Source organism: Papio anubis, chromosome 13 (genome assembly GCF_008728515.1).
Source record: "Papio anubis isolate 15944 chromosome 13, Panubis1.0, whole genome shotgun sequence".
Taxonomy (NCBI): domain Eukaryota; kingdom Metazoa; phylum Chordata; class Mammalia; order Primates; family Cercopithecidae; genus Papio; species Papio anubis.
The window spans coordinates 63398725-63425642 of record NC_044988.1 but is presented as its reverse complement, the minus strand read 5'-3'; the positions used below and the strand labels follow the sequence as shown (position 1 = coordinate 63425642).

At 45.6% G+C, this 26918-nt stretch overlaps 2 protein-coding genes and 1 long non-coding RNA gene across 15 annotated transcripts in view; 1 reads left to right on the top strand and 2 right to left on the bottom strand.

Moving 5' to 3' along the window:
* Positions 1-10823, bottom strand: part of LOC101001603 (phospholipid-transporting ATPase FetA-like) — a 111681-nt gene extending 100858 nt beyond the window's left edge. For 4 of the 6 annotated variants that reach the window (XM_009188560.2, XM_009188565.2, XM_009188563.2 and 1 more), the window contains exons 1-2: positions 10720-10823; positions 1584-1623 (exon numbers count right to left, since the gene is read on the bottom strand). The gene's annotated coding sequence lies outside the window, so the exon portion shown is untranslated. The remainder of the gene's footprint in view (positions 1-1583; positions 1624-10719) is intronic. The other 2 variants (XM_009188562.2, XM_009188564.3) reach the window with 2 other exon arrangements.
* Positions 10824-10890: 67 nt separating this feature from the next.
* LOC103878233 lies at positions 10891-14687 on the top strand. The gene is made up of 2 exons (XR_638308.4): positions 10891-10995; positions 14349-14687. It is a non-coding gene; the product is annotated as an uncharacterized LOC103878233 (long non-coding RNA).
* UNC13B (unc-13 homolog B) overlaps positions 12215-26918 on the bottom strand; it is a 232897-nt gene continuing 218193 nt past the window's right edge. For 2 of the 8 annotated variants that reach the window (XM_003911545.5, XM_009188556.4), the window contains 15 exons: positions 21045-21171; positions 20704-20800; positions 20330-20473; positions 19936-20013; positions 19371-19448; positions 18983-19071; positions 18591-18743; positions 18341-18464; positions 18177-18233; positions 17905-17985; positions 17184-17331; positions 15629-15685; positions 14274-14366; positions 13950-14109; positions 12294-13795 (listed from right to left, as the gene is read on the bottom strand). In XM_003911545.5, coding sequence (XP_003911594.2) covers positions 13510-13795; positions 13950-14109; positions 14274-14366; positions 15629-15685; positions 17184-17331; positions 17905-17985; positions 18177-18233; positions 18341-18464; positions 18591-18743; positions 18983-19071; positions 19371-19448; positions 19936-20013; positions 20330-20473; positions 20704-20800; positions 21045-21171 — 1772 coding nt within the window. In that variant the 3' untranslated portion in view covers positions 12294-13509. Of the gene's footprint in view, positions 13796-13949; positions 14110-14273; positions 14367-15628; positions 15686-17183; positions 17332-17904; positions 17986-18176; positions 18234-18340; positions 18465-18590; positions 18744-18982; positions 19072-19370; positions 19449-19935; positions 20014-20329; positions 20474-20703; positions 20801-21044; positions 21172-26918 lie in introns of all 8 variants that reach the window. The other 6 variants (XM_009188557.4, XM_009188558.4, XM_031654840.1 and 3 more) reach the window with 3 other exon arrangements.

Below are 26918 nucleotides of genomic sequence, written 5' to 3'. Positions count from 1 at the left end.
GTATATAATTCAGAAATCATATTTTAACATTCCTTTATTAAATTGCCTATAAATACTTAGCTCTTAATTTTTCATTTGAACTTATCTTAATATCTTACTGGTTACCTCATTAATTAATAAATTAAATAAAATATTTGAGACCTATTCATTTCGTATTTATATAAAAGTCAAATTTTTTAATACTTGGAAAAATTATACTTTATGAAACTCCATGATTTGCTATACAGACATATCCTTCTTTGTCTCCTGTTTTTCTCTCCATTCTTAACCCAACTCAGAAAAGGCCAATAAAGTATATGTATTTTAATCAATTTATTTCAGGTCCCCTAAAGTACAGATGAGTCAAGACTAGAAAACTTTATAGGTATTTTCACCTCCATTATCCCACACATCCCAACATAGGGGGGAAAGTCATCATCTTGAGAGAGGTGTAAAGTCGAAGTAAAATGGTGTTCCCAGCCATGATATATTCAACAGCTAGAAAAAAAAATAACCTTGACAATTGTGATCACTTTGGAAAGATAATACATCTTCTAGTTCTGCCCTCAGTGAGTCTCAAGTGACCTCATTATGAATACAATTCGAATTTCAGGAATCTAGGCAGAGTTGCATCCTAAACCTTTAGAAGCTAGAAAGTTAACAGCAGTTAGATATAAAACTACAGGAAATGAAGTACTGGGCATTGTGACAAATTGGTAAACAAATGCTTCCTATAAAAGTATCCAGATTTTTTTTAAAGAAAATTAAATACTGTGCAGGCCAAACAAAATTTACTTGTGAGTCTGTGGGCTACAAATTTTGTACCCCTACTTCAGGTCTGTCTCTTCTATCCACAGAATCTGTGTTCTCCTAAACAATGTTAGCAGTTCCAATATCACCATTTTCTGGGCACCCAGACCTACTCCCAGTTGCCTGTACTCCCAGAGCTGGGGTTCCTACCACTGCTGAAAAAGGAAAGCCAAGGATGGGATGGCCTGAAGTTCTGGAGGCTCTCCCACCCCTTCAGGGCCACTAACAGCTTTGAGAGGGTAGTCTGGCCAAATCCCTATAAGCAGCACACCTTGAAATGTGAAATGGGTATAAGGCACATACCAGCCAACTAGGGGCCTGAGTAATGACTGTTCCAGTTGGAACCAGGTGCTTATCAATCTTGTGACGTTTTCTGCACACACATCATGTCACATGGCAGCCAACTGGAAAGTATATTTAAGCTGTTAAACTCAGAGAAAGCATGGAAGAATGTGAAAGGAAAGGAGGAAGAACTGAGGTGTAGAAGGAAGAAGGGAAGAGATGCAGCAAAAAACAGATTAGAGGGTCTCTTTGAACCTATTCTAGTTCAGAGGGCTGCTTGATTCACAAATTGTTCTAAAAAGTTAAATTATAAAAAGTGGACTAGGAGCCAGAAAATTGGGTTTTAGTTGAAAGTCTGCTACTAATTAACAACAATGTGACTTGGGACAAATTATTAACAACTTTCTGTCTCAGATTTCTTCTAAAATAATTTTTAAAAGTAAATAACTTAGATACAGGGTAGAGAAAGGCCAGTTAATAAATTTGTCAGAAAGAGGTTTAGGGGTACTCACGTATTTAGAATGAAGTATAGCATTAGTCTTCATTATGGGGCTAAGATAGAAGAGTTGTGAGAGAAATTAATTAATGGATGAAATTGCCTGCCACAGTGCTTGGCACAAAGTAGTCAATCAATAAATAGCAATGGTTAAATATTTTAACTTACATACCCACCATATTAGTAAAACAATTTAAAGTCTAATAATATTGTGTTACAGAAAAAATTGAACCACTAGAACATCTATATATTGGTGGTCGTATTAAAAGTTGGACAACCACTTTAGAAAACAATTTGGCCTTATCTAAAAGGTTGATCAAGCATGTACTCCATATCTTACCATGTCCATTTTTAGGTGTATATCCTAATGAAACTCTTATAACATGTCATGCACAAGGATGTATGAAATAGCACTGCTTATAACAGCAAAACTGAAAACCAACAAATGGTTATTAACAATAGGATCAGTAAGTATCTTCTAGTATGGTCATACAATGGAAAGCTCTACAGCAGTGAAAATGAGTGAATGACATCAACATTGATAAATCTCAGGAGTATAATATTTAGGGAAAAAATCTACAGAAGACGACATACAGTATTATATCATTTACATACATAAAGTTAAAGATCAAGGTAAACCTATAAATAAAAGTAAGAAAATAAAAAATAGAAAATTCAGGACAGAGGTTAGAGAGAGGGAAAGAGATAAGATAGAGAATACTGGGAGCTTCAGGCTATACTTGTGCTTCTGTTATTGCTAACTCTTTACAACTACACATTTGTTGTAAACCTTATATCTATTCAATATATAATAATAAAAAGCTGAAAAAAATTAAGTGAATTCACCAACTATAGGAAAATACTCTTCCTATCTTATTCAGGAGAGTAATTTTCAACATAATCTTTACTGAAATAGTATGTCCAATTTGGGGCACTAAATTTTAAAAAACGTTTGGAGATTTTAAATTTACAGAGAATTGCAAAAATAATACAAAGAATTTCTATATACCTTTCACCCATACTTTATCCTTATATTAGTATCTCACAAACCATAGAATAATTAACAAACAATTTAACCTTGGCATACTACTATTAACTACCGTATCGAATTTAATATTTTGGGCCGAGTGCAGTGGCTCATGCCTGTAATCCCAGCATTTTGGGAGGCCGAGGTGGGCGGATCACAACGTCAGGAGAGCGAGACCATCCTGGCTAACACAGTGAAACCCCGTCTCTACTAAAAATACAAAAAAACTAGCTGGGCATGGTGGCAGGCACCTGTAGTCCCAGCTACTCAGGAGGCTGAGGCAGGAGAATGGTGTGAGCCAGGGAGGCGGGGCTGCAGTGAGCCGAGATTGAACTACTACTGCACTCCAGCCTGGGCGACACAGTAAGACTCTGTCTCAAAAAAAAAAAAAAAAGAATTTAATATTTTACCATTTTTTCCCACAATTATCTTTTTTTGTTCCAAGAACCAACCCAGGATCCCATATTGCATTTAGTTGTTATGTCCCTTTAATCTCCTCCAACCTGTTACTGTTCCTCATTCTTTCCTTGCTTTTTATGACCTTGATACTTTTGAAGGGAACTGGCCAGTTTTTCTGTAGAATATGCCTAAACTTGGATTTGCGTGATGTGCCCTTCTCAGTGCATGATATCATGAGGAAACATGCTGTTGCTATGTATTCTTGGTGGTGTGAATCTAGATCACTCGGCTAAGATAGTGCCTTCCAGACTTTCTGCTGTAAACTTACTATTTTTTCCCTTTGTAATTACTAAATATCTGGGGACACAATCATGACATGTTAAAAAGCATGTTGAAAAACCTAAGAGTAATAAAAGAGGTGCCAAACAGAATTTAAGGAATAGCACTAGCCTCTATAAGACACAGTTGTAGAAACTAAAGTTCTTGGCCGGGCGCGGTGGCTCAAGCCTGTAATCCCAGCACTTTGGGAGGCCGAGACGGGCGCATCACGAGGTCAGCAGATCGAGACCATCCTGGCTATCACGGTGAAACCCCGTCTCTACTAAAAATACAAAAAATTAGCCGGGCGCAGTGGCGGGCGCCTGTAGTCCCAGCTACTCGGGAGGCTGAGGCAGGAGAATGGCGTGAACCCAGGAGGCGGAGCTTGCAGTGAGCTGAGATCCGGCCACTGTACTCCAGCCTGGGCGGCAGAGCAAGACTCCGTCTCAAAAAAAAAAAAAAAAAAAAAAAGAAACTAAAGTTCTTTCACTTAGACAGGAGAATCCAAAGGTAGAAATAACCTGTCCAACCTTGAGTTGATAGTCTCCAAGCTTCCTAAACTGTAGATGAAATTGCATAACATAGATGGCTGAAACTAGGGGTTGGGAATAGGATGCTGACCTATTAGCCTACAGTCTTCCCGTTGGCATTATACTACAAACCGACTTCAAGTTCCCCTAAGCCACAGTTGTGATTCTGTGCTGCCAGCATCCTGCATCCACCACACTTACTTGTACACAAAAGGCTGGTGAATATATTAAGCATAAAATACTTAATATTTTGTATTGGGGGCAGACTTTAATCACAAGTCTTTGTTTATATTTAGCTCAGTCTGAAAACCACATAAAATATAGCAAACACAATGAAACATAGAAATGACATAACTGTGACACCAGCATAGCCAGACTCTTAGGACTAAAATAACCTAGACTGTGTTCAAAGAAGTCATAATGAACACTCAATGAATAAATCTGCCTTCTGGAGAAAAACATCTCATCAACAAAAAAACCAGCACAGGGCCAGGCACAGTGCCTCATGCCTGTAATTCCAACACTCTGGGAGGCTGGGGTGGAAGGACTGCTTGAGGCCAGGAGTTCAAGACCAGCTTGGGCAATGTAGTGAGACCCCCATCTCTCTATATATATCTTTTAAATTAGCCAAGCATGGTGGCTCACGCCTGTAGTCCCAGCTACTTGGGAGGCTGACGTGGGAGGATCACTTGAGCCCAGGAGTTTGAGCTTACAGTGAGCTAATGAAGACACTACTGCACTCCAGCCTGGGCAACAGAGTGAGACCCTGTCTTTTAATAGCAACAACAACAAACAGAACAAGAAATATCAGAGGAGATTACACATGAACAGAATCCTGGTTGACTTAAATGCTTTTGAGAACCTGAGGAAAGGGCTCTCACAGAAGCAGATATGCCTATCATTCCCTAAAATAAAAGCTACATTTTCCCCAAACTGTTGTATAAAATTACAAAAACTTCTAATCTACTCTGTCTGAGTTTCTCTGAATTAGCTATTACACCCAATGCACAAATCCCCAGTTATTCCAGAAATCAAGGTTCCCCAACCTGATTCCCAGCACATGAATCTCAGCAAAGCTAACAATTACAGAAGAAAACAAAAGGTTTTTTTTTTTCTTCCTAATGCTATGGAAGAACATATACAAAAAAAAAAAAAAAAAGCGGGGGGGGGGGGGGGGGGGGGGGTGGATAGAAAGCAAGTCTTATCCCAAAATGCATTTAAAAGGCACAGTCCCAAAACTACCAGCACTCCACAGGACACTTCTCAGTTAAACTCCCTGTCTTGTCCCCTCCTCATTTCAACTACAATGTCTTTTTCACAGCAAAACACTCTAGGAAAACCTTCTAAACTTAGGAACTTTAAAATTCTGGGAGTGGTGGGAAGATGTTCAAACAGCTACTACTCTATGATGCCATTTAGATGACTAGATCTCCTTCAGTTTATTACTTCTGGTTCCCAACTTTTGAGAATTTGCCAAATTCTTTTATTGTAGGTTTTTTTTTTTTTTTCTGTTTCCTCTACTGAAGGAAAATGAGTGAGTCTCAAAATACTCATTTACAACTTTCTCCTTCCCAAAGTGGTTCATGGACCCCCTGATAACTTTTCAATAAACTTAGCTTTGGTTTCAAATAGTTTAAAGCAAAGAGCTGAAGATGAATATAAAATAATATTTAAACACAAAATGGAATAGCGAGGAATCTTCAAAACACTAGTTTCTTAGCTACCACCTTTTTCTATTTCCAACCTCACAGTCTCCCTCAGGAGTTCTCAGTCTATAAGGCAGGCTTTATAAAGTAACTGTGTGCTATAAATACCCCTCTGTCTAGAGTTTTCACTTGGGTCTGAACAAATATTGGAGGTCACACCATGTCCTTCTGGCACTTGTAACTTCTCAGTCTCACAAAGTAAACTCCTTATTAGGTATCATAATACTGATCCTTTGGGATGGCTTATCTTCTATTTCTTTCGGTCTATAAAAATGACTGAATGTTTACTGAGCTAGTCTTAACTATTTTGCACATAGTAGGTAGTTAACAATGTTTGTTGGCTGGGTGTGGTGGTGGCTCATTCCTGTAATCCCAGCACTTTGGGAGACCGAGGCAGGTGGATGACCCGAGGTCAGGAGTTTGAGACCAGCCTGGCCAACATGGTGAAACCCTGTCTCTACTAAAAATACAAAAATTAGCCGAGCATGGTAACACATGCCTGTAATTCCAGCTACTCGGGAGGCTGAAGCAGGAGAATCACTTGCACCCAGAATGTGGAGGTTGCAGTGAGCCGAAATCGAGCCACTGCACTCCAGCCTGGTTGACACAGTGAGACTCTTTCACCAAGTGTTGTACTTTCCTTTAAACAAGTGTTACTGGTTTTAAAATCAGGAGCAAGGGTGAGATAAAAAAATAAACAAACAACAACAAAAAAACTCTAACAGGAAGTTTGGAAAACTCAGTTCTGTTTCTTAGCTTGGAATCCTAAATCATTTATACCTAAAACAAATGATTCACTCCCAGTTTTCTAGCTTTTCTTATCTACAATAAAAGGCAATACCTGTCACTTTCCTTCCTTACTCAAGAAAATAATGTAAAGCAGGGGTTTTCAAAAGGAGTTTTGAAAGGGGAGGTTTCTCAGAGGCTGGAGTTAAGTGTGAAGGGGAGAAGGAAGAGCAAGAGGGCACTTTCACTCAACTTGAATAACTGCTTTTATCTGGAATATTCCATATATTTTCCACTGAAAAGGTAGAAATGGGGTCTGCTTTTTCTCAGTGGCAGGAGGGAAACTAATAGTCTGGTTCAAAAAACAAGAGACAAAAATAAAGTGCTTTTATGATTGGTTCTTATGGGTACCATTTATTCGGTGTTCTAGTTATATTCATGTTTGGAAGGATTTATAACAAATTAGTAACAGTAAAGTAACTAAGTAATTGGGAGGCAGAACACTAGGGGTAGAAGGGAGACTCAATTTTCACTCTATATCCTTTTGGCTACTTAAGGTTTTATAAAACAACTTTGTGCGTGAATTGTTTTTTCAAAAAATGTGAAGACTGCAACTTCCTGTAAACAACATTCAGTGCAGGGATGATATATGTCTCTTTAGAGAGACAGAACCAATAGAAATCATCTATCTATATAGAGAGAAAGAGATATATTTATATATACATATATAAAGTCTACATAGAGAGATTAAAATATACATCTCAGGAAACTCAGGTAGGACTTTTAGAGTCTTGAGGCAGGATTTCTTCCTCTTTGGTAAACCCCAGTTTTTGCCTTTAATTCCTTCATCAGATGAGGCTCACTCACATTATAGAGGGTAACCTCCTTTACATAAAGTCAAGTGATTGTAGATGTTAAGCACACTTATAAAATACCTTAACAGAAAAAACTAAAATTTTTATTTTTATTTATGTTTTGGGGACGGAGTCTTGCTTTGTTGCCCAGGCTGGAGTGCAGTGGCACCATCTTGGCTCACTGTAACCTCCACCTCCTGGGTTCAAGTGATCCTCCCACCTCAGTCTCCCAAGTAGCTGGGATTACAAGCCTGCACTACCACGCCTGGCTAATTTTTTTTTTTTTTTTTTTTTTGAGATGGAGTCTCGCTCTGTCGCCCAAGCTAGAGTGCAGTGTGGCGCAATCTTGGCTCACTGCCAGCTCCACCTCCCAGGTTCACGCCATTCTCCTGTCTCAGCCTCCCGAGTAGCTGGGACTACAGGTGCCCGCCACCACGCCAGGCTAATTTTTTGTATTTTTAGTAGAGACGGGGTTTCACCATGTTAGCCAGGATGGTCTCGATCTCCTGACCTTGTGATCCGCCTGCCTCGGCCTCCCAAAATGCTGGGATTACAGGTATGAGTCACCAAACCTGGCCATGCCAGACTAATTTTTGTATTTTTAGTAGAGATGGGGTTTCACCATGTTGGCCAGGCTGGTCTTGACTCTTGACCTCGAGTGATCCACCCACCTCGGCCTCCCAAAGTTCTGGGATTACAGGTGTGGACCACCGCACCCAGCCGGAAAAACCTAAATTAGTGTTTGATTAAATAGTACTATGGCCCATAGATGCTGAAAATAAATAAATAAATAAATAAATAAATAGTAATACTGTCAGAGGTGTTTAAATATCTCCATCTTGAATACAGCCTTGGTAAAATAAGGCTGAAACCTACTGGGCTGCATTGTCAGACAGTCAGGCATTCTAAGTAACAGGATGAGATAGAAGGTCGGCACAAGATACAGATCATAAAGACCTTACTGACAAAACAGGTTGCAGTGAAGAAGCCAGCTAAATCCCACCAAAACCAAGGTGGTGATGAGAGTGACCTCTGGTCGTCCTCACTGCTACACTCCCAACAGTGCCATGACAGTTTACAAATGCCATGGCAATGTCAAGAATGCCTATATAGTCTAAAAAGGGGAGGCATAAATATTCCACCCCTTGTTTAGCATATAATAAAAAAACCCATAATAATGGGCAACCAGGCCGGGCGCGGTGGCTCAAGCCTGTAATCCCAGCACTTTGGGAGGCCGAGACGGGCGGATCACGAGGTCAGGAGATCGAGACCATCCTGCCTAACACGGTGAAACCCCGTCTCTACTAAAAAATACAAAAAACTAGCTGGGCGAGGTGGCGGGCGCCTGTAGTCCCAGCTACTCGGGAGGCTGAGGCAGGAGAATGACGTAAACCCGGGAGGCGGAGCTTGCAGTGAGCTGAGATCCAGCCACTGCACTCCAGCCTGGGCGACAGAGCGAGACTCCGTCGCAAAAAAAAAAAAAAAAAAAAAAAAGGGCAACCAGCAGCCCTCTGGGCTGCTTGGCCTATGGAGTAGCCATTCTTTCATTCCTTTACTTTCTTAATAAACTTGCGTTCACTTTGCTGTATGAATTTGCCTCAAATTCTTTCTTGCGCAAGATCCGAAAACCCTCTCTTGGGCTTTTCTGTAGAGACAGGGTCTCGTTATGTTGTCCAGGCTGGTCTTGAATTCCTGACCTCAGGTGATCCTCCCACCTCAGCTTCCCAAAGTGTTGAGAGGCGTGAGCCCCTGTACCTGGCCTTACGGATATGTCTTGTCAGGCAGTCCTTCTTACAAAGTTGTCTCTAGCTGGGCTCTGGTAACAACACTTCCCACCTTTCCCCTGCAGGTCTAGAAGTGCTACTGATTCACCACTGTTGCTAGTCTGTTTCACCATTCCTTGTTAGTCTCCTTAACATTGACCATACCTCTATATGGGTTCTTTTCAGTTCAACCATTTTAAATATCAACTGTTTTTCTGCCAGGACCGTGATACACTAGAAAAATAATAAATGGCATATTTTCTTTTCCTTTATACTTCCATTCATTCACGTCCCAATATTTGCAAGAAAATCTCCTCTTTTTCCTCTAATTCAAAGCTTCCCATCCTCCCAAGTCCAACAAGTCTCTCTAAATACTCCATTACCTACAGAGCAACACTGTTGTTACCACTCTTGTGTGGGACCTAGTGTGACATCAGCACTCTTGTCCTTCTAGTTCTATGACTGTTCAGCTTTGCCAGTCTGGTTATCACAGCAGGGCAATAAGCTCCTTAGGGGTAGGGAACTTTAGCAATTAGAATCGCAAGTGATAAGCATATTTTAGCTGGAAAGAGCCTTAGAGGTTACCTTGTTTTACAGATGAGGAAGTTCAGGCTCACACAGGGAAAAAGTCTTTCTCACACAGCTATATAATGGCAGAGTTAAATCTAGAATCCAGATTCTTCCTACTACTTCACCATGCTTTGGTGCTGCACTGGGTAATGAGTAGGCACTTAACATGCTGACGACTCACTTTTGAATTTATAAGGGGTTTTTGTCTCTTTTTGTTCAATGCTAGGCCTCATGCCTAGATGAATACCTGGCACATAGTAAGCGCTCAAAAAATATCTGTTGCATTTGAACCCAGTACCAAGCAAGACAAATTCCTTGGAAGTTAATTAGAACTCAGAGGATCATTTATAATAATCCCCTATACACTTAAAGAAAATGTATAGTTTTCAATGTGCTTTCATATATATGAGCCCATTTGATCCCTCTGAGGTAGACATGGCAGGAATTCTTAGTCCTAGATGACAGATGCAAGTTATTGAGGCTCTGAGAAGTTAAAGGTCATCTCCTGACTAGAATGTAGCAGAACTGGGCCCAGTCTTCTGACTCCTACTTCAATACCATCTCCACTATTTGCTGCTTTTTCAACTTTGCCTGTCTGCTTCTGGAGTTGGGTGGATAATTCAGGGAGTTAGTCCGAATATTCACAATGAATATGTCGGCGACAACTTAAGCTGAAAGATGTGATTTTTCTTTCTTAAAAGCCCACTGTTAAACGTACTTCTGTTCTAATTCTGATTAGATATAGCCTACAGAAATCAGTGGCTAATTCAAATCTGAAAGCTTGCTGAAGCCATGGGTAGCCAGCCAGAGTTTGACTCTTGCCTCTAGAGTGGGTATCCTATGCCGAAGAGTGGGAGGGAATAATAGCAAACGTGCCACTTCAGATCAAGCATGGGACAAGGATTATGACTTCTTAGAGAATCTGCATAGCGCTGGAAAAGTGGAAAACTCCCTGAGTTAACAAGAATGTGCAATTACTGGAGGTTTGGGGGTATCTGCTTCATAACTGGAAAAATGTGTGCCCTTTAGGAGTTATATGGGGGATAAAGCCCTCCTTTCTTAGATAATCTCGACAAAATGTCCTCTGTGGGAGTGTCTGGAAAACCAGTATACTCGAATATGGGGAGTGGTCTCAAGAAAGTATGAGGATGGACAGCTACTGGAAATACTGAGATGGGATAGTCTCTCTCCAAGGAATATTGGGAGGGAGAAGGCGATAACCTCTACTCGGGCGCCCGCTTTGGGCTCCTCTTGCTCACCGTCACCGCCTAGCCTCCGACTCCAGCGACTGCCATCTTAACGCACCTTCCTGCGCAGGCGCCCTAGAGCCCCAGGTTCCGGCTTAGAGCAGAGCCCCGCCCACAAGCCACGCCCATCTCCCATGAGCCCGCCCCTGGCCACACCCCTGTCCTCAGGTGCCGACCCATTATGTTTCTCCAAGGAGGGGGCCCCTAGCTGGCGATTTGGCTTTGAAGTACCCGAACTATGCTGACCGTTGAGGGAATGGAGATGAAACACTCAGATCCTGCCTTTGGGTAGGTCACCGGCTGAGGAGGGGAGAGGGACAAGTAAATTATAACAATGTAGAGTGCTGTGGAGAGGCGTCCGGATATCAGAACCTAGAAAGCAGTGGAAAGGGCTGCTGACTTTCCAGCAAGGGGAGCAGCATGTGCAGGCACGGACGGGTAGGAGCGCATGGTGCGTGTCGGGGACCTGCCGGGGCAGTGCTTTAGAATAGCTGCAGGATAGCGGCAAGGGGGGCGGTGCCGGCTGCACATATATTGGAGGGTCCTGGAGTTTCAGCCTGGAGGCTATCGGTGATCACTGAATAGTTTAATAGGAGAAGGACTTTATATTAGAGTGTGTGAAGAGAACAGGGTAAGAACAGAAGCAGGGGATTACACAGTAACTCAGGCATGAGGACGTAAAAGCTGCCACGACTCTTGTGGTAGTCGTGGGAATTTGAGGCGACCCAATGGATTCAACAGGTAATTTTGAGGCAGAAATGTTAAGTGGTTGGCTTGGGAGAGGAACAGGGAGGAGGAAATTTTTAAATGAGCAACTGAACTCTTAAGGATTTATTTAGCAAGCAGTGGAGACGGAGCAACCCCGCCTGGTGCCCCGTTAGTCCCTGCCCCACAAGTAGTGATGGTGCAGGTTGAGAGAGTAGGTGAACACTATCTTTCTTGTTTCAGCTTTTCCCATTTCCATGCCAGGAGGCCTTTTACCTTATTTCTTCCCCGTTGGGAGTAGGCATTCTACTGCAGCTCTTCTTCCTTGAATAGAGCCTGAATGAAAGGCCAAGGTACAGTCCTAAGCCTAATCTTCTGTCCTATCTGTGGCAGCCTCAGTCCTCTGCCAAGATGGGCAGGCACACCTCTCCCCAGTGGGCCTCTGCCTTGTCCTCACAACCCAGGCTGTGATCTGTCCTAGCGATTCTAGACAAAAGGAAGAGAAGCATGGACGAGTTTTCACCAGACTACCTCTACTGCTACTCTTTTGGACCTTTTGCAGGAAGCGGGTGCCTTATGTCCCATGACTCTCTTAATTAGATTGGTGGTCTCAGCTCTAGGACAGGATGTTAGCCCAGTGGTGCTTATCCAGAACCACTTTAGGCTTCACCCACTGGCTGTCAGGTATGGGGGTGGAGAAGTGTGAAGCAGCAAAGGACCATTAGGCCAAAATCTACCATTATAGAGGACAGTCATTTCCATGGCTTTCCACACATTAGCAGAATTACCAAACCCCAAAGGCTGCTATAAGATAATTTATTACAGACTAGCCTATAATCTGTAACAATGGCACATATAATAATTAACAACAGCAAAGATGCTTGGTTTCTTGTTTCATGTAATGGCCAGTACATCTGTGGACAATGTCGAGTCCTCAGGAAGTCCAGGAGGCTGCTACAGAGGAAATCCAAGAACCATGTCACATCTCTGAGCAAGTCTTGGGAAGTCCATCTGACTCTCTGAAAGTTTGTCTCTGACCTCCCAGGGAATGTTGAGGGCCCCCTCCATCCAGCCTGTACAGAGGGATCAGAGTCCAGGCTCCTTCTACAGGGTTGAATATCTGAGGGGAATAGCAAATGACCCAGATGAAAGAGAGAGACTGAGACCAAAGTCTAGATTCTCTCTGCAAGGTGGAGGATGGCTAGAAGGCAGTGGACACAGATGAGCAGGACTTTTTCTAGACTGGTTTCTATTTGGCTTTGTTCAGGGCCTACCCAAGAAGAAAATACTCCTGGATCCTTCAACTACCCCTCAGGTAGATACATGTTAGAACAGCCTGTCACGTCCTCAAGCATCACTCCCCTGCCTAGACGAGTGAGGCAGGGAGACTCCCAGGCAGGTGGCCCCTAGTGCCTGGGGTCCAAAGAAATATTCTTCTCAGGGCTTTGAAGCACCACGTGAACCTGGTCCTACTCATGATACAATCTGGGGAAAGGGATTAGCACAGTTCATTTCTAGAAGGTATCTTGTTCAGTTTCAAAGCCTTGTTCTCATTGGAGCCACAGAAAATCAGTGGATTCTGCTCAAGGGACAGTCTAAATTCTATTCTGTGTACTCCTGCCCTGGCCATACTCCAATCCAGACCACAGGGCTCAGCAACAGGCTCAACTGACTGCCCAGCCAGCCAGGCACAAGTTCCACACCCTCTACACTTGTTTTTCTAATGATTGGTGTGTATGTGTCTAACTGGATAAGCTGTGGCATGGAGATGGTAGAGGTGGAATGAGGAGTGGAGGGGTGTCTACCAAGAATGGCTGACACTCTCAGAAATGTTTGTCCTTCTCTCTTTATGGAAAATTTCTCCATATGGTAACCCCACATACCAGCCCCTAGTACCACAGTCCTGCTGGGTCAGGGCTTCATGACCCTTTCTGTGAAAAGCAATATTATCACCACCCCAAATTTTTCCTTAAATATCTTTAACTGAAGGGGTCAGCCTCTTGACTGCAAAGATCCTAAGCTGATTACACAGCTAACTCCCACTGGCCCTGATTTGTGAAATTGCTGCTGCCTGATTGGAACAGGAGTCGAAGGTGTTCAGCTCCCCTCCTCTGTGGAACGAGACTCTGATTTGAGTTTCACAAATTCTCGGGCCACCTCATCATTGCTCCTCTGAGACAAAATCCGGAGAATGGTCAGGCCTGTCTCATCCATGTGGATCTTCCGGCCCAAGGGGCACCAGCAGGCACAGCTGCCCTTGGCTGTGACATCCCTCAGAGGCATCACAGCCAGCCCTAGCACGCGATCTTCCCGGGCAAAGCAGTAATCCTTCACGCATATCTGCAACTCATAGGACTCGGGCCCCTCTTCATTTCCCAGGAGGCTGTGAGCACAGGATAGAAGTTAATGAGGCCAGAGTTGAGAGTCTTCAGCTGATTTCACCCTAGTCTGCCATCTCCCAGGGCCCTCCTCCCCACCCACCCCTCAAGTTTTACCCCCATCCCAGAGTCCTGCAGGTCCCCCACCCTGTAACTTACAAGTGGAATGTCTCATTGTACTTGGGGGCCCAGTTGTTGCTTTTGGACTTGGTTGTGAACTTCCTCTTCTTATCACTTTGGTGTGGGCCAACCATGGTCACCTCCACGAAAGGCCGGAACATACCCGCTGTCTGCCACTTGAGGTCATTGGCAGCCACCACTGCCCAAACAAGGGAAACCTGTGAGGGATCCCACCAGGAATTCCCAGTTCTTGAACCCCACGTGACCTTCCCCTTGGAGAAGGGCTGAGATGAGCCCCTGCTTTTGAGTGATGAGTGAGGCCACTGGGCAAGGAAAGGGCAGACCTGTAAGTCCATCACTCACCTTTCACTGTGACCTTGTGCTCCCCAGTACCCGGGTGTGTAAACAAGTCCACCTGAATAGAGACTTCTCCCACAGGATCGTCCACACCAGACCCTGAGGGACAAATGGAGAGATGATCCCCCATTGGAGAACACTAGGAGGTAAAACTGAGGGGTGAGGAGGCCACCACCCTATACCCAAAAGCAAGAAGCAATCACCACAGTAACCATGGGAAGTAAGCAATAGAAGAAGGGAAAGAAATGGGATAAAGAACAATGCTGTGTCTTGTAACACAAGTTAAGCTGACAGCATCTTAGGCACAACATTTTCCAAAAATGCACTAAGACTCTCTCTCAAGGATCCCCAAAACTCTATCTCCTAGGCTGAAGGATTTTTCATTAAAAGATGTTGGGGTAGGACAGTGCCATCACCTTATATCTGTGTCTGGGAATTATGTTGACTTGGTGGTGTCTCTTAATGGAAAAATGTGGGTCTTCTCTAGCCAAAAGCAGCAACCTTCCACCTATGCCCAGGACTCCTAGAGGTCTCTGCTTGGGAAGCTGCAGGATTCCTAGAGGTCCGTGCTTGGGAGGCTGCAGGATTCCTAGAGGTCCATGCTTGGGAGACTGCAGGATTCCTAGAGGTCCCTGCTTGGGTGGCTGCTGTGCTCTGAAAGACTTCATCCCCCTCAAACCTGGGCCCCTCTATAGAATGAACTCCCCAGTTCCAATCTGAAAAGAGCCAATCTACAGGCTCCCCCTAACAGAGACCCCACCCTATTTTAAGCAAACACCGGGCCAGGTGTGGTGGCTCATGCCTGTAATCCCACCACTTTGGGAGGCCAAGGCGGGTGGATCATGAGGTCGGGAGATCGAGACCATCGTGGCTAACACGGTGAAACCCTGTCTCTACTAAAAATACAAAAAAAATTAGCTGGGCGTGGTGGTGGGCACCTGTAGTCCCAGCTACTCAGGAGGCTGAGGCAGGAGAATGGCATGAACCTGGGAGGCGGAGCTTGCAGTGAGCAGAAATCGTGCCACTGCACTCCAGCCTGGGCGACAGAGTGAGACTCTGTCTCAAAAAAAAAAAAAAAAAAGGAAAAGAAAAGAAAAAAGAAAACACCACAATCTTACACACCAGAGAAAATCCTTTGTCCTGAGGCAGAGGGGTGGGAGATTGCTGAGAACACAGACAGGGATCAACAACAGAACCCCTTCCTGGGCTATATGAAGGCATTGCCCATCTCTGAGACTTGGAATAGAGCTCCTAAACTTTGACAGCTGGTTCCCCCACCCCCAGCACAAGTTGCTCATTCTAGCTCCCAGGGGTCATTGTTAGCCCATGTTAGATCCATATTTGCATGGTGTACAACATACCCTTTTCCGGCCGAATGTCCTCATTAGCAGTAAATCTAATACCTTTCCCATCATGCACTGAATGAGGACAGGCAAGTCAGAGGTAGCAGCAGCAGAACAGAGAAAGAAGAATTCGTTAGCAGTCTAAGGAGTTATCAGCCATTCAAAGCAGCTCTACACATATTCTGAGGGAGCACAGAGGTGGGGCAGAGTGGAGAAAGAAGTGAAAGAGCTGGAGTGAGTGTGTGAATGCTCCAAATTAGACTTCATGGGTCAGAGACCAACCAAATCATAGGCAGAAACAGTAGAAAAAGACAGAGAGGAGGTATCTGAGACCAGCAGGACAAGAGAGAGGCTGGAGGCTCTAATTTCTTAGACCCTTAAATGATAAAGCAATGGGTAGAAAATGCACACACATACATAGGGATTCTTCCTGCAGTGTCCAACCTTGCTCTCACCATATGTGTGCTCATTCCAGGCTCTCCTCATCTTTTATCAAGCTTAAAGCTTAACGCTTCTAAAAAGCCTTTCTGGATTAACTCAGATCTTCTTTGATGGTGTGTGCCTGCACATGTACCCAGCTCTGTAAAAGTTCTCCCTGTCCACTTAAGTAAGACTCACAGCTCTTCTTTGCTCTCTATTCTTCCCTCCCTGGATTGGAAATGAGAACAGATGGGGAATAGAGCAGTACTTTAGGTCCCTTCCATTTTCTGACCTCCCATCACCAGTCTACCTGCTTAAACCCCTCTCCCCTCTAGGTCAGCCCTGTGCCCCAGATTCACACACAGCTCAGTAATGCCTAAGCCTCAACTTCTGCCACCAGTTTCGCTCCCCCAGGCAGCCTGCTCAGGTTTCCTAGGAACAAGCAGTAAGAAATGTGCCTGAGGTGCCTCCGGGGAGGGCTCTGCTCCAGCATCAGAATTTCAACCTGAGCTACATCTATGCAGATGTGTTTTGTTTTGGACAGGCCACGCGAAAGGTAGGGAGGGGTTCTGAGCACTGAAAATCACTGGGAGAAAGCCGGCTTCCTGGGTCCCCTGTGCATAAGCAGCACCCCTGAGACTGGAACTACAGCTGTGCACAGGGCCCCGGGATCCACACCCTCCCTTCAGCAGCTGCCATGGTTTGCCTCTCTTCCTTGTCTCCCTATGCATGCTGCAGAGTCTGGAAAGTCTTTTGCCTTCTCTCCCCAGGACAACTCCCAGCAAAGCTCCCCACACTACGAGCCTTCATATTTCTCATGGCTTTCATTCATTCTCAAGTCTTCCTCACAGATTTTTCCTTCTTGCCGCTTACCAGTCAGGGTGTACTCCTTGAGCTCAATAAACATGCATGGGCCAGGCAATGTCTGGGAAAAGAAATCTTAGACATATCTCCCAGGCCTCTGTGATTCTCCTGCCTGGTAATGGGTATGGGGTGGATGTAAGTACTGAGATCAAGCAATCAAGATCTGAATTTGAAGGGCTCTCTGAAGAAGTACCTGGATCTGCCCCCAAGGGCATGAAGATACAGACTCCCTAGGGGAAGATGTGTATCAGAGAGGAGAGGTGGAAACTCAAAGCCCTCAGGGCCTTACCTTGGGTGGTCTGCGAGCGCACAAAGGTCTTGATGAGAGTGTCAGTAGTCTGTGTGTACAGAGACAGGGCATAGCGTAAAGACTGTAGATCTGGGCTCTTCTCCAGGAAGGTTTTCTTCAGCCCATTGCCTCCTGCATGGAAGTATTGCTGCAAGATAAAAGAGCACCTGTGACTGCTTCATCTACTTACAGAAAGCAGCTCCCCAACATTGTCCTCAGAGAAGCAAGAAGAGGGCTGTGAGAACAGGCTGTTCAGGAACACGCACAGAACCAGAGTCATAGGCTCTTGGGTGAAGAGTATTATTTGGGTATTTGGCAGGATTGGTAGGGGATGGCCACAGTCTTGGAGGTGGGGTGGTGTTTGAAGGATGGATCTTTCTGGACAGGCAAAGAAATGGAATAGAAGCATTTCAGGCAAGGAGAAGGACCAAAAGTGCTCTTTTACCCATCTGAACCTTAGAGAACTTGAGACCTATGACATACCTCTCCCAGGTGCCTTGAAGCACAGTTCATATGTTCCTGCCTTATATCACCTTACCAATGATAAGCATCTTGAACTTAGGAACCGTATCTGATTCTCTTTGTATCCTTGGCAGTACATAGTAACTCTCTTCTGGATGTGGAGTGCTAGGAGCTGGAGGGACACCTGGTCTAGGAGAGTGGAATGCCAGGGCCAAGTGAGTGTGGTAGTAAGGCTATCTGAAAAAGGGGGGGCCTCCACCTTGATGGTGTCCAGGGCGAGGTCAAGGACCGCACACTGCTTTGGAGTGAGATTCCGTGTTTCCTCTCGCACCATGTGATCCTGTTCAGAGAAATCAGCAGCATCAGGACAGCTCAAAGCAGTCACGCACCCATCTGCCAGCCCACAGTGCATATTCATCTCCTCCTTTTCCTCTTCAGTCTCCAAAGCTCCAATTTCCTTCCCCCCAGCCACCCTCTCTCCATGACTTCAGAAGGACCACACCTGCCAGGAGGACCCCACACCCAGAGTACCTTGAGTTTGGAAAGATGGCTCAGCTCCTTGGCAGCAGTGAAGATCAGCTGGGTGCCCTGGGCAGAGAGGGAATCAGTCAAAAACAGAGGACCCCAACTCCATCAGGAAGCAGGGAGTGAGGGGAAGGGAGACAGCAGGAGGAAGTGGAAGGAGGTGTCCTTACCGTCTGGTCAGTGAGTGGGGGCAGAACAATCATCCTCTCCATTGTGTTCATCACCACGCGCCAGAGCTCCTTCAGTACACGCTTCAGAACCGTCTTCTCACACACAGTGGCAAAGAGGGTGAGGCTGCAAGTCCAGGCAACAGGTGAGGCCAGGGTGAGAGTTTGAGAACCCCTCTTCCCAAGGAGCTCCCCTGCCGGATGGCATCTGCTTTGCTCATCCCCACAGGATAGTCCTGAATGCTGTACTCACTTGCCATCCAGGAAGTCCATGAGAGGCCGGAGCACGCTATCTGCATCCTGAGTCGCTGAGGCCCTGGCGTCTGGAGATGCATTCCCTGTGCCCCGAACCTGGCCCAGGATGTCGGCCATTTGTCGAACACACTCATCAATCCGTACCTGGAAACTACACACGTGCCCACAGTGTAGCCTTCCCCTCCCCAAACACACGCTGTCCCTGGAGCGGCACCAGCTGTTTGGTCCCATTCCCATATGCTCATGGTGCAGTTCCAGCAGGGACAGTCAGCAGGAGTACAGGGAAGATCCGCACACCTGCAGCTATATGGAGAGGTGTGGGGCAAGGGCTCTGGGATTGGCTAGGGACCACATCTGGCTCTGAGGGCCTTGTATTGTGGGGTCACTGACCTGTTTCCAAACACCATGCTGAGCTCATCCAGAACCGTATTCAGTTTCACCTGCAGCTCCTTCAGACTGTCTGCAGCTTCAAGGTCCAGCTATATTCACAGGAGGTAAGCCTGGCTAGGCTGCTTTTCTTACCCTCTTCTACCCTGCCACACCCTTACTACTCCCTTGCAGGACCCTACCCCAGTGCCTATTCCTCCCTCGCAGGGCCCTACCCCAATGCCTATTCCTCCCTCGCAGGGCCCTACCCCAATGCCTATCTCAGATTAAGCCAGCCCAGACCCCAAGCTGAATTCCTGGCCTATACCTAGTAAAGAGAGGGTAGAGTTCTGTGGCCAAGGAGCTCAGGAATAAAGGGAAAATACAGTGACTCCCAAACCCTAAGACGTACCTCCTTGCCTCCCATGGCCTCAAACATTTTCTCCAGCTGGACCCTCAGTTGCTGCATGTTGTTCATCAGGATGCAGGGCTTTGGGGACAGATGTAGCTGTTGAGTCTTGGCTCCTTTCAGCATAGGGCCCATTAGCCTAGGGTCCCTCCCTCTCTCACAAAAGCCACAGGGACTTCACACATTACATAGGTTTCTCCCTAAGCACGAAGAGCTGGGGCCAGTTCAGAGAATTCTCCTTGACTAAAAGCAAACGTTTTAATTTTTAAGCTGGGTGGTAGGTACTCAAGTATTAATGTATTATCCTTTAGAACTCGTTGAATATCTTCAGTTTATATATAAAAGACTAAACAAAGGTCTAGCTTAGCAGAGGATAATGTAGCAAATGAGACTCACAGGAACTCTGTCAAGTTCTCATAATTTTGTGGCATGGATCTGAAGCAAAGCCATGGTGGGAATCAGGCATCAGGAGTGTCACCCCAACCCTCAATTCTGAGGACAGCTTCAAAAGCAAGGATTCAAATGTCATCCACTCTCTTTCTCTAAGAGTCCCAGAGCCTGAACCTACCAGTTTCTCCTTTGTGCAATAGGCTGGGAAGTCCTTTGACAAGATGTCTGCATATTGCATCAGCACCTTCCCAATGGTCTGAGAAGAGGAGAAAAGGAAAGGGAACTCTTAGCTCTTCTATGGGAATCTTGCCTAAGGTGGCACTTCTTATCACAGAACAGTAACAGCAGGGAGGTAAAGGGGGAATCTCACAGTACGGGACAAAGCTCCCTCTCAATCACAGAACAGCACTAAGACAGAACCATCTGTCTGCCCCAGAAACAAGCAAAGGAGAATGGGGGTCACAGGAGGCTCTACCTGGAGGCCACAATGGAGAGGTGCTGAGCTCAGGCCTGTGATGAGACTGTGAGTGTGGTGGTGGTAAGCGGGAGGGAGTAGGAAGGGTTATGGTCACCTTAGCAAACCTCCTCATGTAGTGGGCAAGGATGCTGGGGTCTGGGCATTCCAGCTTCCGGATGATCTCAAAGCTCTGATTGAGTTGTGTGAAGACATCCACCACAGAGCAGGAAAAGAGTGCATGCTCTGATGTCTGCTGGAACTAAGGAAGACCACACACAGGGTCACCATCCACAGCTTCTATCTTTTCCCAAGCTTGTAGAGTTTGAAAAGGCTCTGACCCAGCAAGGGTGGCTAGTGGCCCTCAACAGCCCTCCTGTGAACTCCACAGGACAGGCATAGCCATCCTGGCTAAAGCCCAGTAACTTCTGTCGATAGCTAATTGCTGGGAGACCTGGCCTGGACCCTGTGCAGCCAAAGCCCCTGACTTACTCCATCCTTCTTATCTCGCTCCAGGGCCCCATGCAGGAATTCCAGGGATACATCCTCATTCTCATCCAGCCATTGTAGCACAAACTGCTCAAACCACCTGCAGTCAGAGCAGGAGAACAGGGGGTTAGAACTCGTGGTTGGAATATGCCATTTCCTGACAGCTCCACTACACTGGGATCCTCTGGATGGCAGGGCACAGTTTAACACTTTTCTCTGTCTACAGTGGTACCTGGAACAGGCAGTACCCAAGACTGGCTTGTTGAAATGAATTGGGGATACTAGCCCTGCCCACCCAGAGGGCCGTCTTCCCTTCCCTGTGTAGTGCCCACATGATGACTCACGCTGGGTACTCAGGCACCTGCCCCTGGAGGACAGGCAGATCCCGCACGTATTCATTGTGGAGCCATTTCACCTTGAAGTGCAGGTTCATGTAGTCAGCACTCTTACACAGGCGGTCTTTCTCATGCTCTAGTGGTAGGGAGAAAGGTTGGGTCAGGTCCCAGCAGTAGAGTCCATGGTTCCTGAGCCTTCCCAAGGCAGCAGATCTGGTCAGGCAACTCCATCAGATGTCCTAAGACAAGGGTGACTCCAAACCTCCTTCTCACAGCCATCTCTCCCCACCAGTGTTCTGCTGAGCAACTCTCCACAAGCTTGGCCCAAATCTTCCTCTAGAAAGACTAAGCCAGACTCCCAGATAAAGCCTGCAGTCTTTTTGTTCTAGCATTTGGAAGTGGTCTTTTTGCTCTAGCATCTGGCCTCTGGTGAAGAGGACGAGAAAGGGCCATGAGTGCTGATGCTGATTAGTAGGGAGACTGCCCATGACTGTAGAGGGCAATGGTTTTCCAGGGCCTTTCTGATCATGGTAGTTGAGTCATCCTTCAGACAGGCTTAAAGGCAGAGATGAGCAGGTGTACATGGCATGAATGGGTCAATGACAACTACAGAGACAAGGAAAATCAAACTGGGCCAAGTTGACAGAGCAGTTGGGCAGCCATGGTGTAATGGAATCTTGAGGCAAACTGAAGGGCTCTAGGGCAGAGCTGAGACACTGAAAAAATGAATTCTCAGGGAAGTATGCAAATATGAATAGTCAGTTTGGAAACTATGGAAACACAGCCAGATGAAAGGACATATCATGCTGCAGAAAATGGGGCACTTATTATGAACTTGAAAAGTCATCTTGCTGAATCTCCAGAGCCTTCTGGAAAATCTAGGACAAAGATAACTCACAATTTGCTCAGAGTCTGGAGCACTGGCCACACCCATAGGTTCTCTTCATCTACCCCCTTTATAGTTGAAGCACTAATTTAAATAATAAAAATCAATTGTATGCTGACACATCAACATAATGGTAAAAGCAAGCAAATGTGGGAGAGGACTAAGCAGCAGAGAAGAGAAGGCCACTGTCCTTGGGGACTTTGTTGCTCAACTTTGAGTTGCCATGGGCGATGCTCCTCCAAGTCAAGGTGGAACATTCAGGCTGCGGCAGCTGGCCCTTGTGAACTAGTGCAGCAGACACCGAAGGAGGAAATGGAGGCCTGGGATTAAGCCTCGAAGGGCTTCAAGTCCCAGGAATTTCATTCCCTGGCACTGCAGGCAGTACTGTCTCAACCTAAAGTTGCATTTGCAGTCTCTTCTATGAAGCAGTGAGCAGGAGAAGAGGGAAAAGGTATAAGACTAGGGGCAAAAGGACACTAAAAGTTCTTACCACCCAGAAAGAGGACTTTTCGTATACGAATGACAGTGGTTGCTTGTGACAGAGCAGAGACACCAATAAGCAACAAAGAGAGTAAAAAAATCAGGGACATCAGAGAGACCCTCAGGACATCGAGAGAGACCCTCTCCTCCATCCCCCTCCCCTGCTGTTCTTGAACCAGTCTAAGAACCTAGAAACATCAGGAGGGCCCTCCTCCTTCCTTTTCAAGCAGGGCTGCCCATCACTCCGTAACTCCCTAACTCTTTCTTTTAGGGACTTTCAAGTTACCGCTTTTACATATAATTTTCACTTTCTCTGTCAAATCATTATCTGCACTCTGGCCCCTATCCCTAATTTCTGTATTAACTTCTCTGGTGTAAAAACTAACTGACAAGTTCTGAAACACCGGCCACACTTTAAACTATTCTAACAAGTCCCATGGAGTCATGCTCCAGTAAAGTTGTTTGAGGTGGGGTAGTCTGTCAGAAGGGCCAATCCATAACCTCCTGCCCCTGACTTCCACCTAACTCCCTCCTTTCCTCCTGGAGAGCTCGTCCAACCTCATGATTTCAACTACCCAGTTTGCTGGTATCTCCCCCTAATCTCTCTTCGGTTCTGGTAGTGTCTATATACACTTCTTATTTTTTTTGAGATGGAGTCTTGCTCTGTCGCCCAGGGTGGAGTGCAGTGGTGCTCTCTCTGCTCACTGCAACCTCTGCCTCCTGGGTTCAAGCAATTCTCCTGCCTCAGGCTCCTGAGTAGCTGGGATTACAGACTTGTGCCAGCACACCTGGCTAATTTTTGTAGTTTTAGTAGAGTTGGGGTTTCACCATGTTGGCCAGGCTGGTCATGAACTCCTGAACTCAGGTGATCCACTCGCCTCAGCCCCGCAAAGTGCTGGGATTACAGGTGTAAGCCACTGCACCTAGCCCATATAAGCTTCGGATGGAACATTTCATCATGCCTGGATTTAACTTGCCCCCATCTCTCACCATCTTAAAATCTCCAGCTGAAGTGGAACAGAGTACACCAACTAATCTTATCCTCTTGTTCAATGCTGAGTTTTATCCTCAAATCTTCCTTCTACCTCTTTATTCATACCCAGTTAAATCACCAGCTCCTGATTTCACCTCCAAATGTCTCTGGAATCTATCCATTCCTTCTAGCCACACTATTACCTGCCTATGTCTCATTACCACCATCTCTAACCTGGATTACTACAATAGCCTCCAGACTGGTCATTCTGCCTTCCAATCCATTCTCCACACTGTAGACAGAGCGAGTGGCCTTTCTACATAATAATCTGATCACATCAATCCCTTGCTTAACATATGTCAGTGGCTCCCAACTACCTCAAGATAGAGTCCAAAAGTCAGCTGGGTGCGGTGGCTCACACCTGTAATCCCAGCACTTTGAGAGGCTGAGCGAGGCAGATCACTTGAAGCTAGGGGTTCAAGACCAGACTGGCCAACATGGTGAAACCCTGTCTCTACTAAAAATACAAAAATTAGCTGTGTGTGGTGGTGCACGCTTGTAATTCCAGCTACTCAGGTGGCTGAGGCAAGAGAATCGCTTAAATCCAGGAGGCGGAGGTTGCAGTGAGCCAAGATCAGCCCACTGCACTGGGCAACACAGCAAGGCTCAAAAAAAAAAGAGAGAGAGTCCAAAAGCCTAGACATGGCTTACAACCTCCTTCACAATCTGACTCTGTCACACCTCTCCACCTTCAGGTCTTACTTATCTCTTCCCCTACCCTCTGAAGTGCTAGTCACACTGAACTGCTGCTTCCAGTTCTCCAAGCATGCCAGCTCTCTTTAGACCCCAGGTCTTGGATATGCTGTAGCCTCTGCATGAAATGTTCTGTGTCTCCCTATCTTGTCACTACCACCCTCACAGCTAAGTCTTATTACCCTTCAGGTTTCAGCTTGTACATCGCCTCCCCCAGGAAGCCTTCCCAGGTCCTCAGAGTCTGGGTTACATGGTTCTCCTGTGTGCTCTCAGCACCCTATACTTACTCCTCTTGTGGCATTATAACTTTGTGGGTTTTTTTGTTTGTTTTTTTTTTTTTTTTTTGAGACGGAGTCTCATTCTGTTACCCAGGTTGGAGTGCAGTGGCACGATCTTGGCTCACTGCAACCTCCGCCTCCCAGGTTCACACGATTCTCCTGCCTCAGCCTCCTGAGTAGCTGGGATTACAGGCACACACCACCACACCTGGCTAATTTTTTGTGTATTTTTAGTAGAGACAGGGTTTCACTATGTTGGCCAGACTGGTCTCGAACTCCTGACCTCGTGATCTGCCCGCCTCAGCCTCCCAAAGTGCTGGGATTACAGGTGTGAGCCACCGTGCCCAGCCATAACTCTGTGTTGTAACTGCCAATTTATATGACTGTTTTCTAGACTGCTTTGTGAGCTTCTTAAGGGATGGTACTATGCCTCGTTCATCTCATTGGGTTCCAATAACCAGCACAGTGCCTGGCACAGAGAAAATATTCAATAAACATTTGGTGAATGGAGTGGGGATTTACTGTAAAGTGGCAAGAAGGAACTTTTGTTTCATATTTTAATTGGGAGAGTTGTTACACAGTTGGGCTTATTTGTCAAAACTCATTAAATTGTATTCTTAAAGTGGTCTTACTGTATCGTCTATAAATTATACCTTAATAATGTTGACTTACAAAATATCTGGCGAAGAACAGCATTTTCAACTTTCCTTTTATAGTCGGAGTCAATGCCACTCTCCTATCATCCAGGCCCCCAAACTCCTCCCCTTCTCTTGCCCTCCATATTCTGACCATCACAAAGTCCTGTTCTGGCTTCCTTCCAATGTCTATCAAAGCCCATTCTCCTCTCTCCACTTCTCTTCTCTAATCCCAGCGCCCTCCATCCCTAAATTATTACAACAGCTCATCATTATCTGTGTTCTCTGATTCTAGTCTCTCCCTGTTCTAGCTGCCCTCATCTCCCACTGAGGTAGGTCTTATTAAAATACTACTGGGTTCACATTGCATCTCTGCTCATGAGCCTGCAATGGTTTCTTATTGTTCTTAAGAACTAAGATTTAGTCAGTGCTGAGTAAGTGCCAGACAGTTTGCTAAATACATCTCAGTATTTCATCAAAGAAATAGATGTTATCATCACTCCCATTTTACGGATGAGAAAATGGGAGCTCATAAAAATTAAGTCATTTGGACCAAATTCACACTGCTACATAGGCAGTGAAATTGATGTTTGAAATCAGGCCAACATTAATTCTTTCTCTTAAAGTGGAAGTTTTCAATACTTCTGTGTTTTAAACATTAGCAGAACTCTCCTTTCAAAAGAAGTCTCCCCTAGAATTCCATGTAAGAATGATAAAAGCAGAGCTGGCTGAGCTGACATCATGTAAGAGGCCTGGAGCCTAGCCTTAGGGTTTTCCCTCAACTTAGCTCCTAAGATACTTCTGTTTGAAAACCTCTGCCCCACCTTACACTACTTCTCTTGTGGAGTTGATTCACTTTTCACAAGTATTTTCTCTTTTCCCCCAAACCCACTGGAGCCAGAGTTCTTCAAGAACTGAGACTGTACTCCCCATCAGGCTCACTAAGTGGCATCTGGAGGGAGAGACCAGTGACCTCCTCCCTGGCCTGACAGCAGGCAGCCCTGCTCTGGGCTTGTATTACAGAATGTACGCGTGTAGTCTGTAGCTGGCTCAAATGTAACACAGATCTTCAAGATTTCTTTCAATCTCAAGACACTGATTCTAAACCGCACACATTCAAGAGTCTGAGGGTGGCCCATCTGCCCTGCCATCCCACCCAAATAACAGATCCGGACTCTGCTTCGTCCCTGCCCAGATGGCTCCTCCTCCTAGATGGGCTTTCACAGAATGAGGAGACAGACTACCACACCTAAATAGGCAGGAAAGGCTGCTGAATAGGTGAGTACAGATGGGTACAGATGGGAAGGTCTGATACAGGTATGGAATGATATCTTTGTGGACCAAGGTAGGAAATGAATAAAAGAACAAGCTGAATGAGTAAGATGAATAATAATTTGCCTGTGGCCCTGCTCTATAGGAGAAGTGAGGGAAGAAGTATCTTCCTGGCATTGTCATACTAAACCAGAGCAGCTTTCAAGAAAAGCCAGGCCAGAGAGTCCCCAACATAAGAAAACAATTATATCTATCTGTATATTTAAGGTTCTGATTATTTAAAACTGAAGTTTCACAAGGCCATTCTCCAGGAAGTGGATAACCTCAGAATACCCACCATGGGAGAAGTTCATCTCTGGGCTGGGAAGATCTTGAACAGGCAGTTGCTCCAAAGCTGGAAGGAGGAACCTACAGCCACACAGCCATTTTCATATTTGCTTTGGCTGCAACTTTGCCTACCAAGGTCTCCTGGGGCCTACCTCCCACCAGGCCTAAAATTCCTTTAGTTTCTCACTATACCACTCACCAAACAACTACAAGTTGTTGTAGTTGTCCAGAAGAGGAAAGGGACAGTGAACGAGGAGCTTGGGCTAGGAGCCTGGCAGC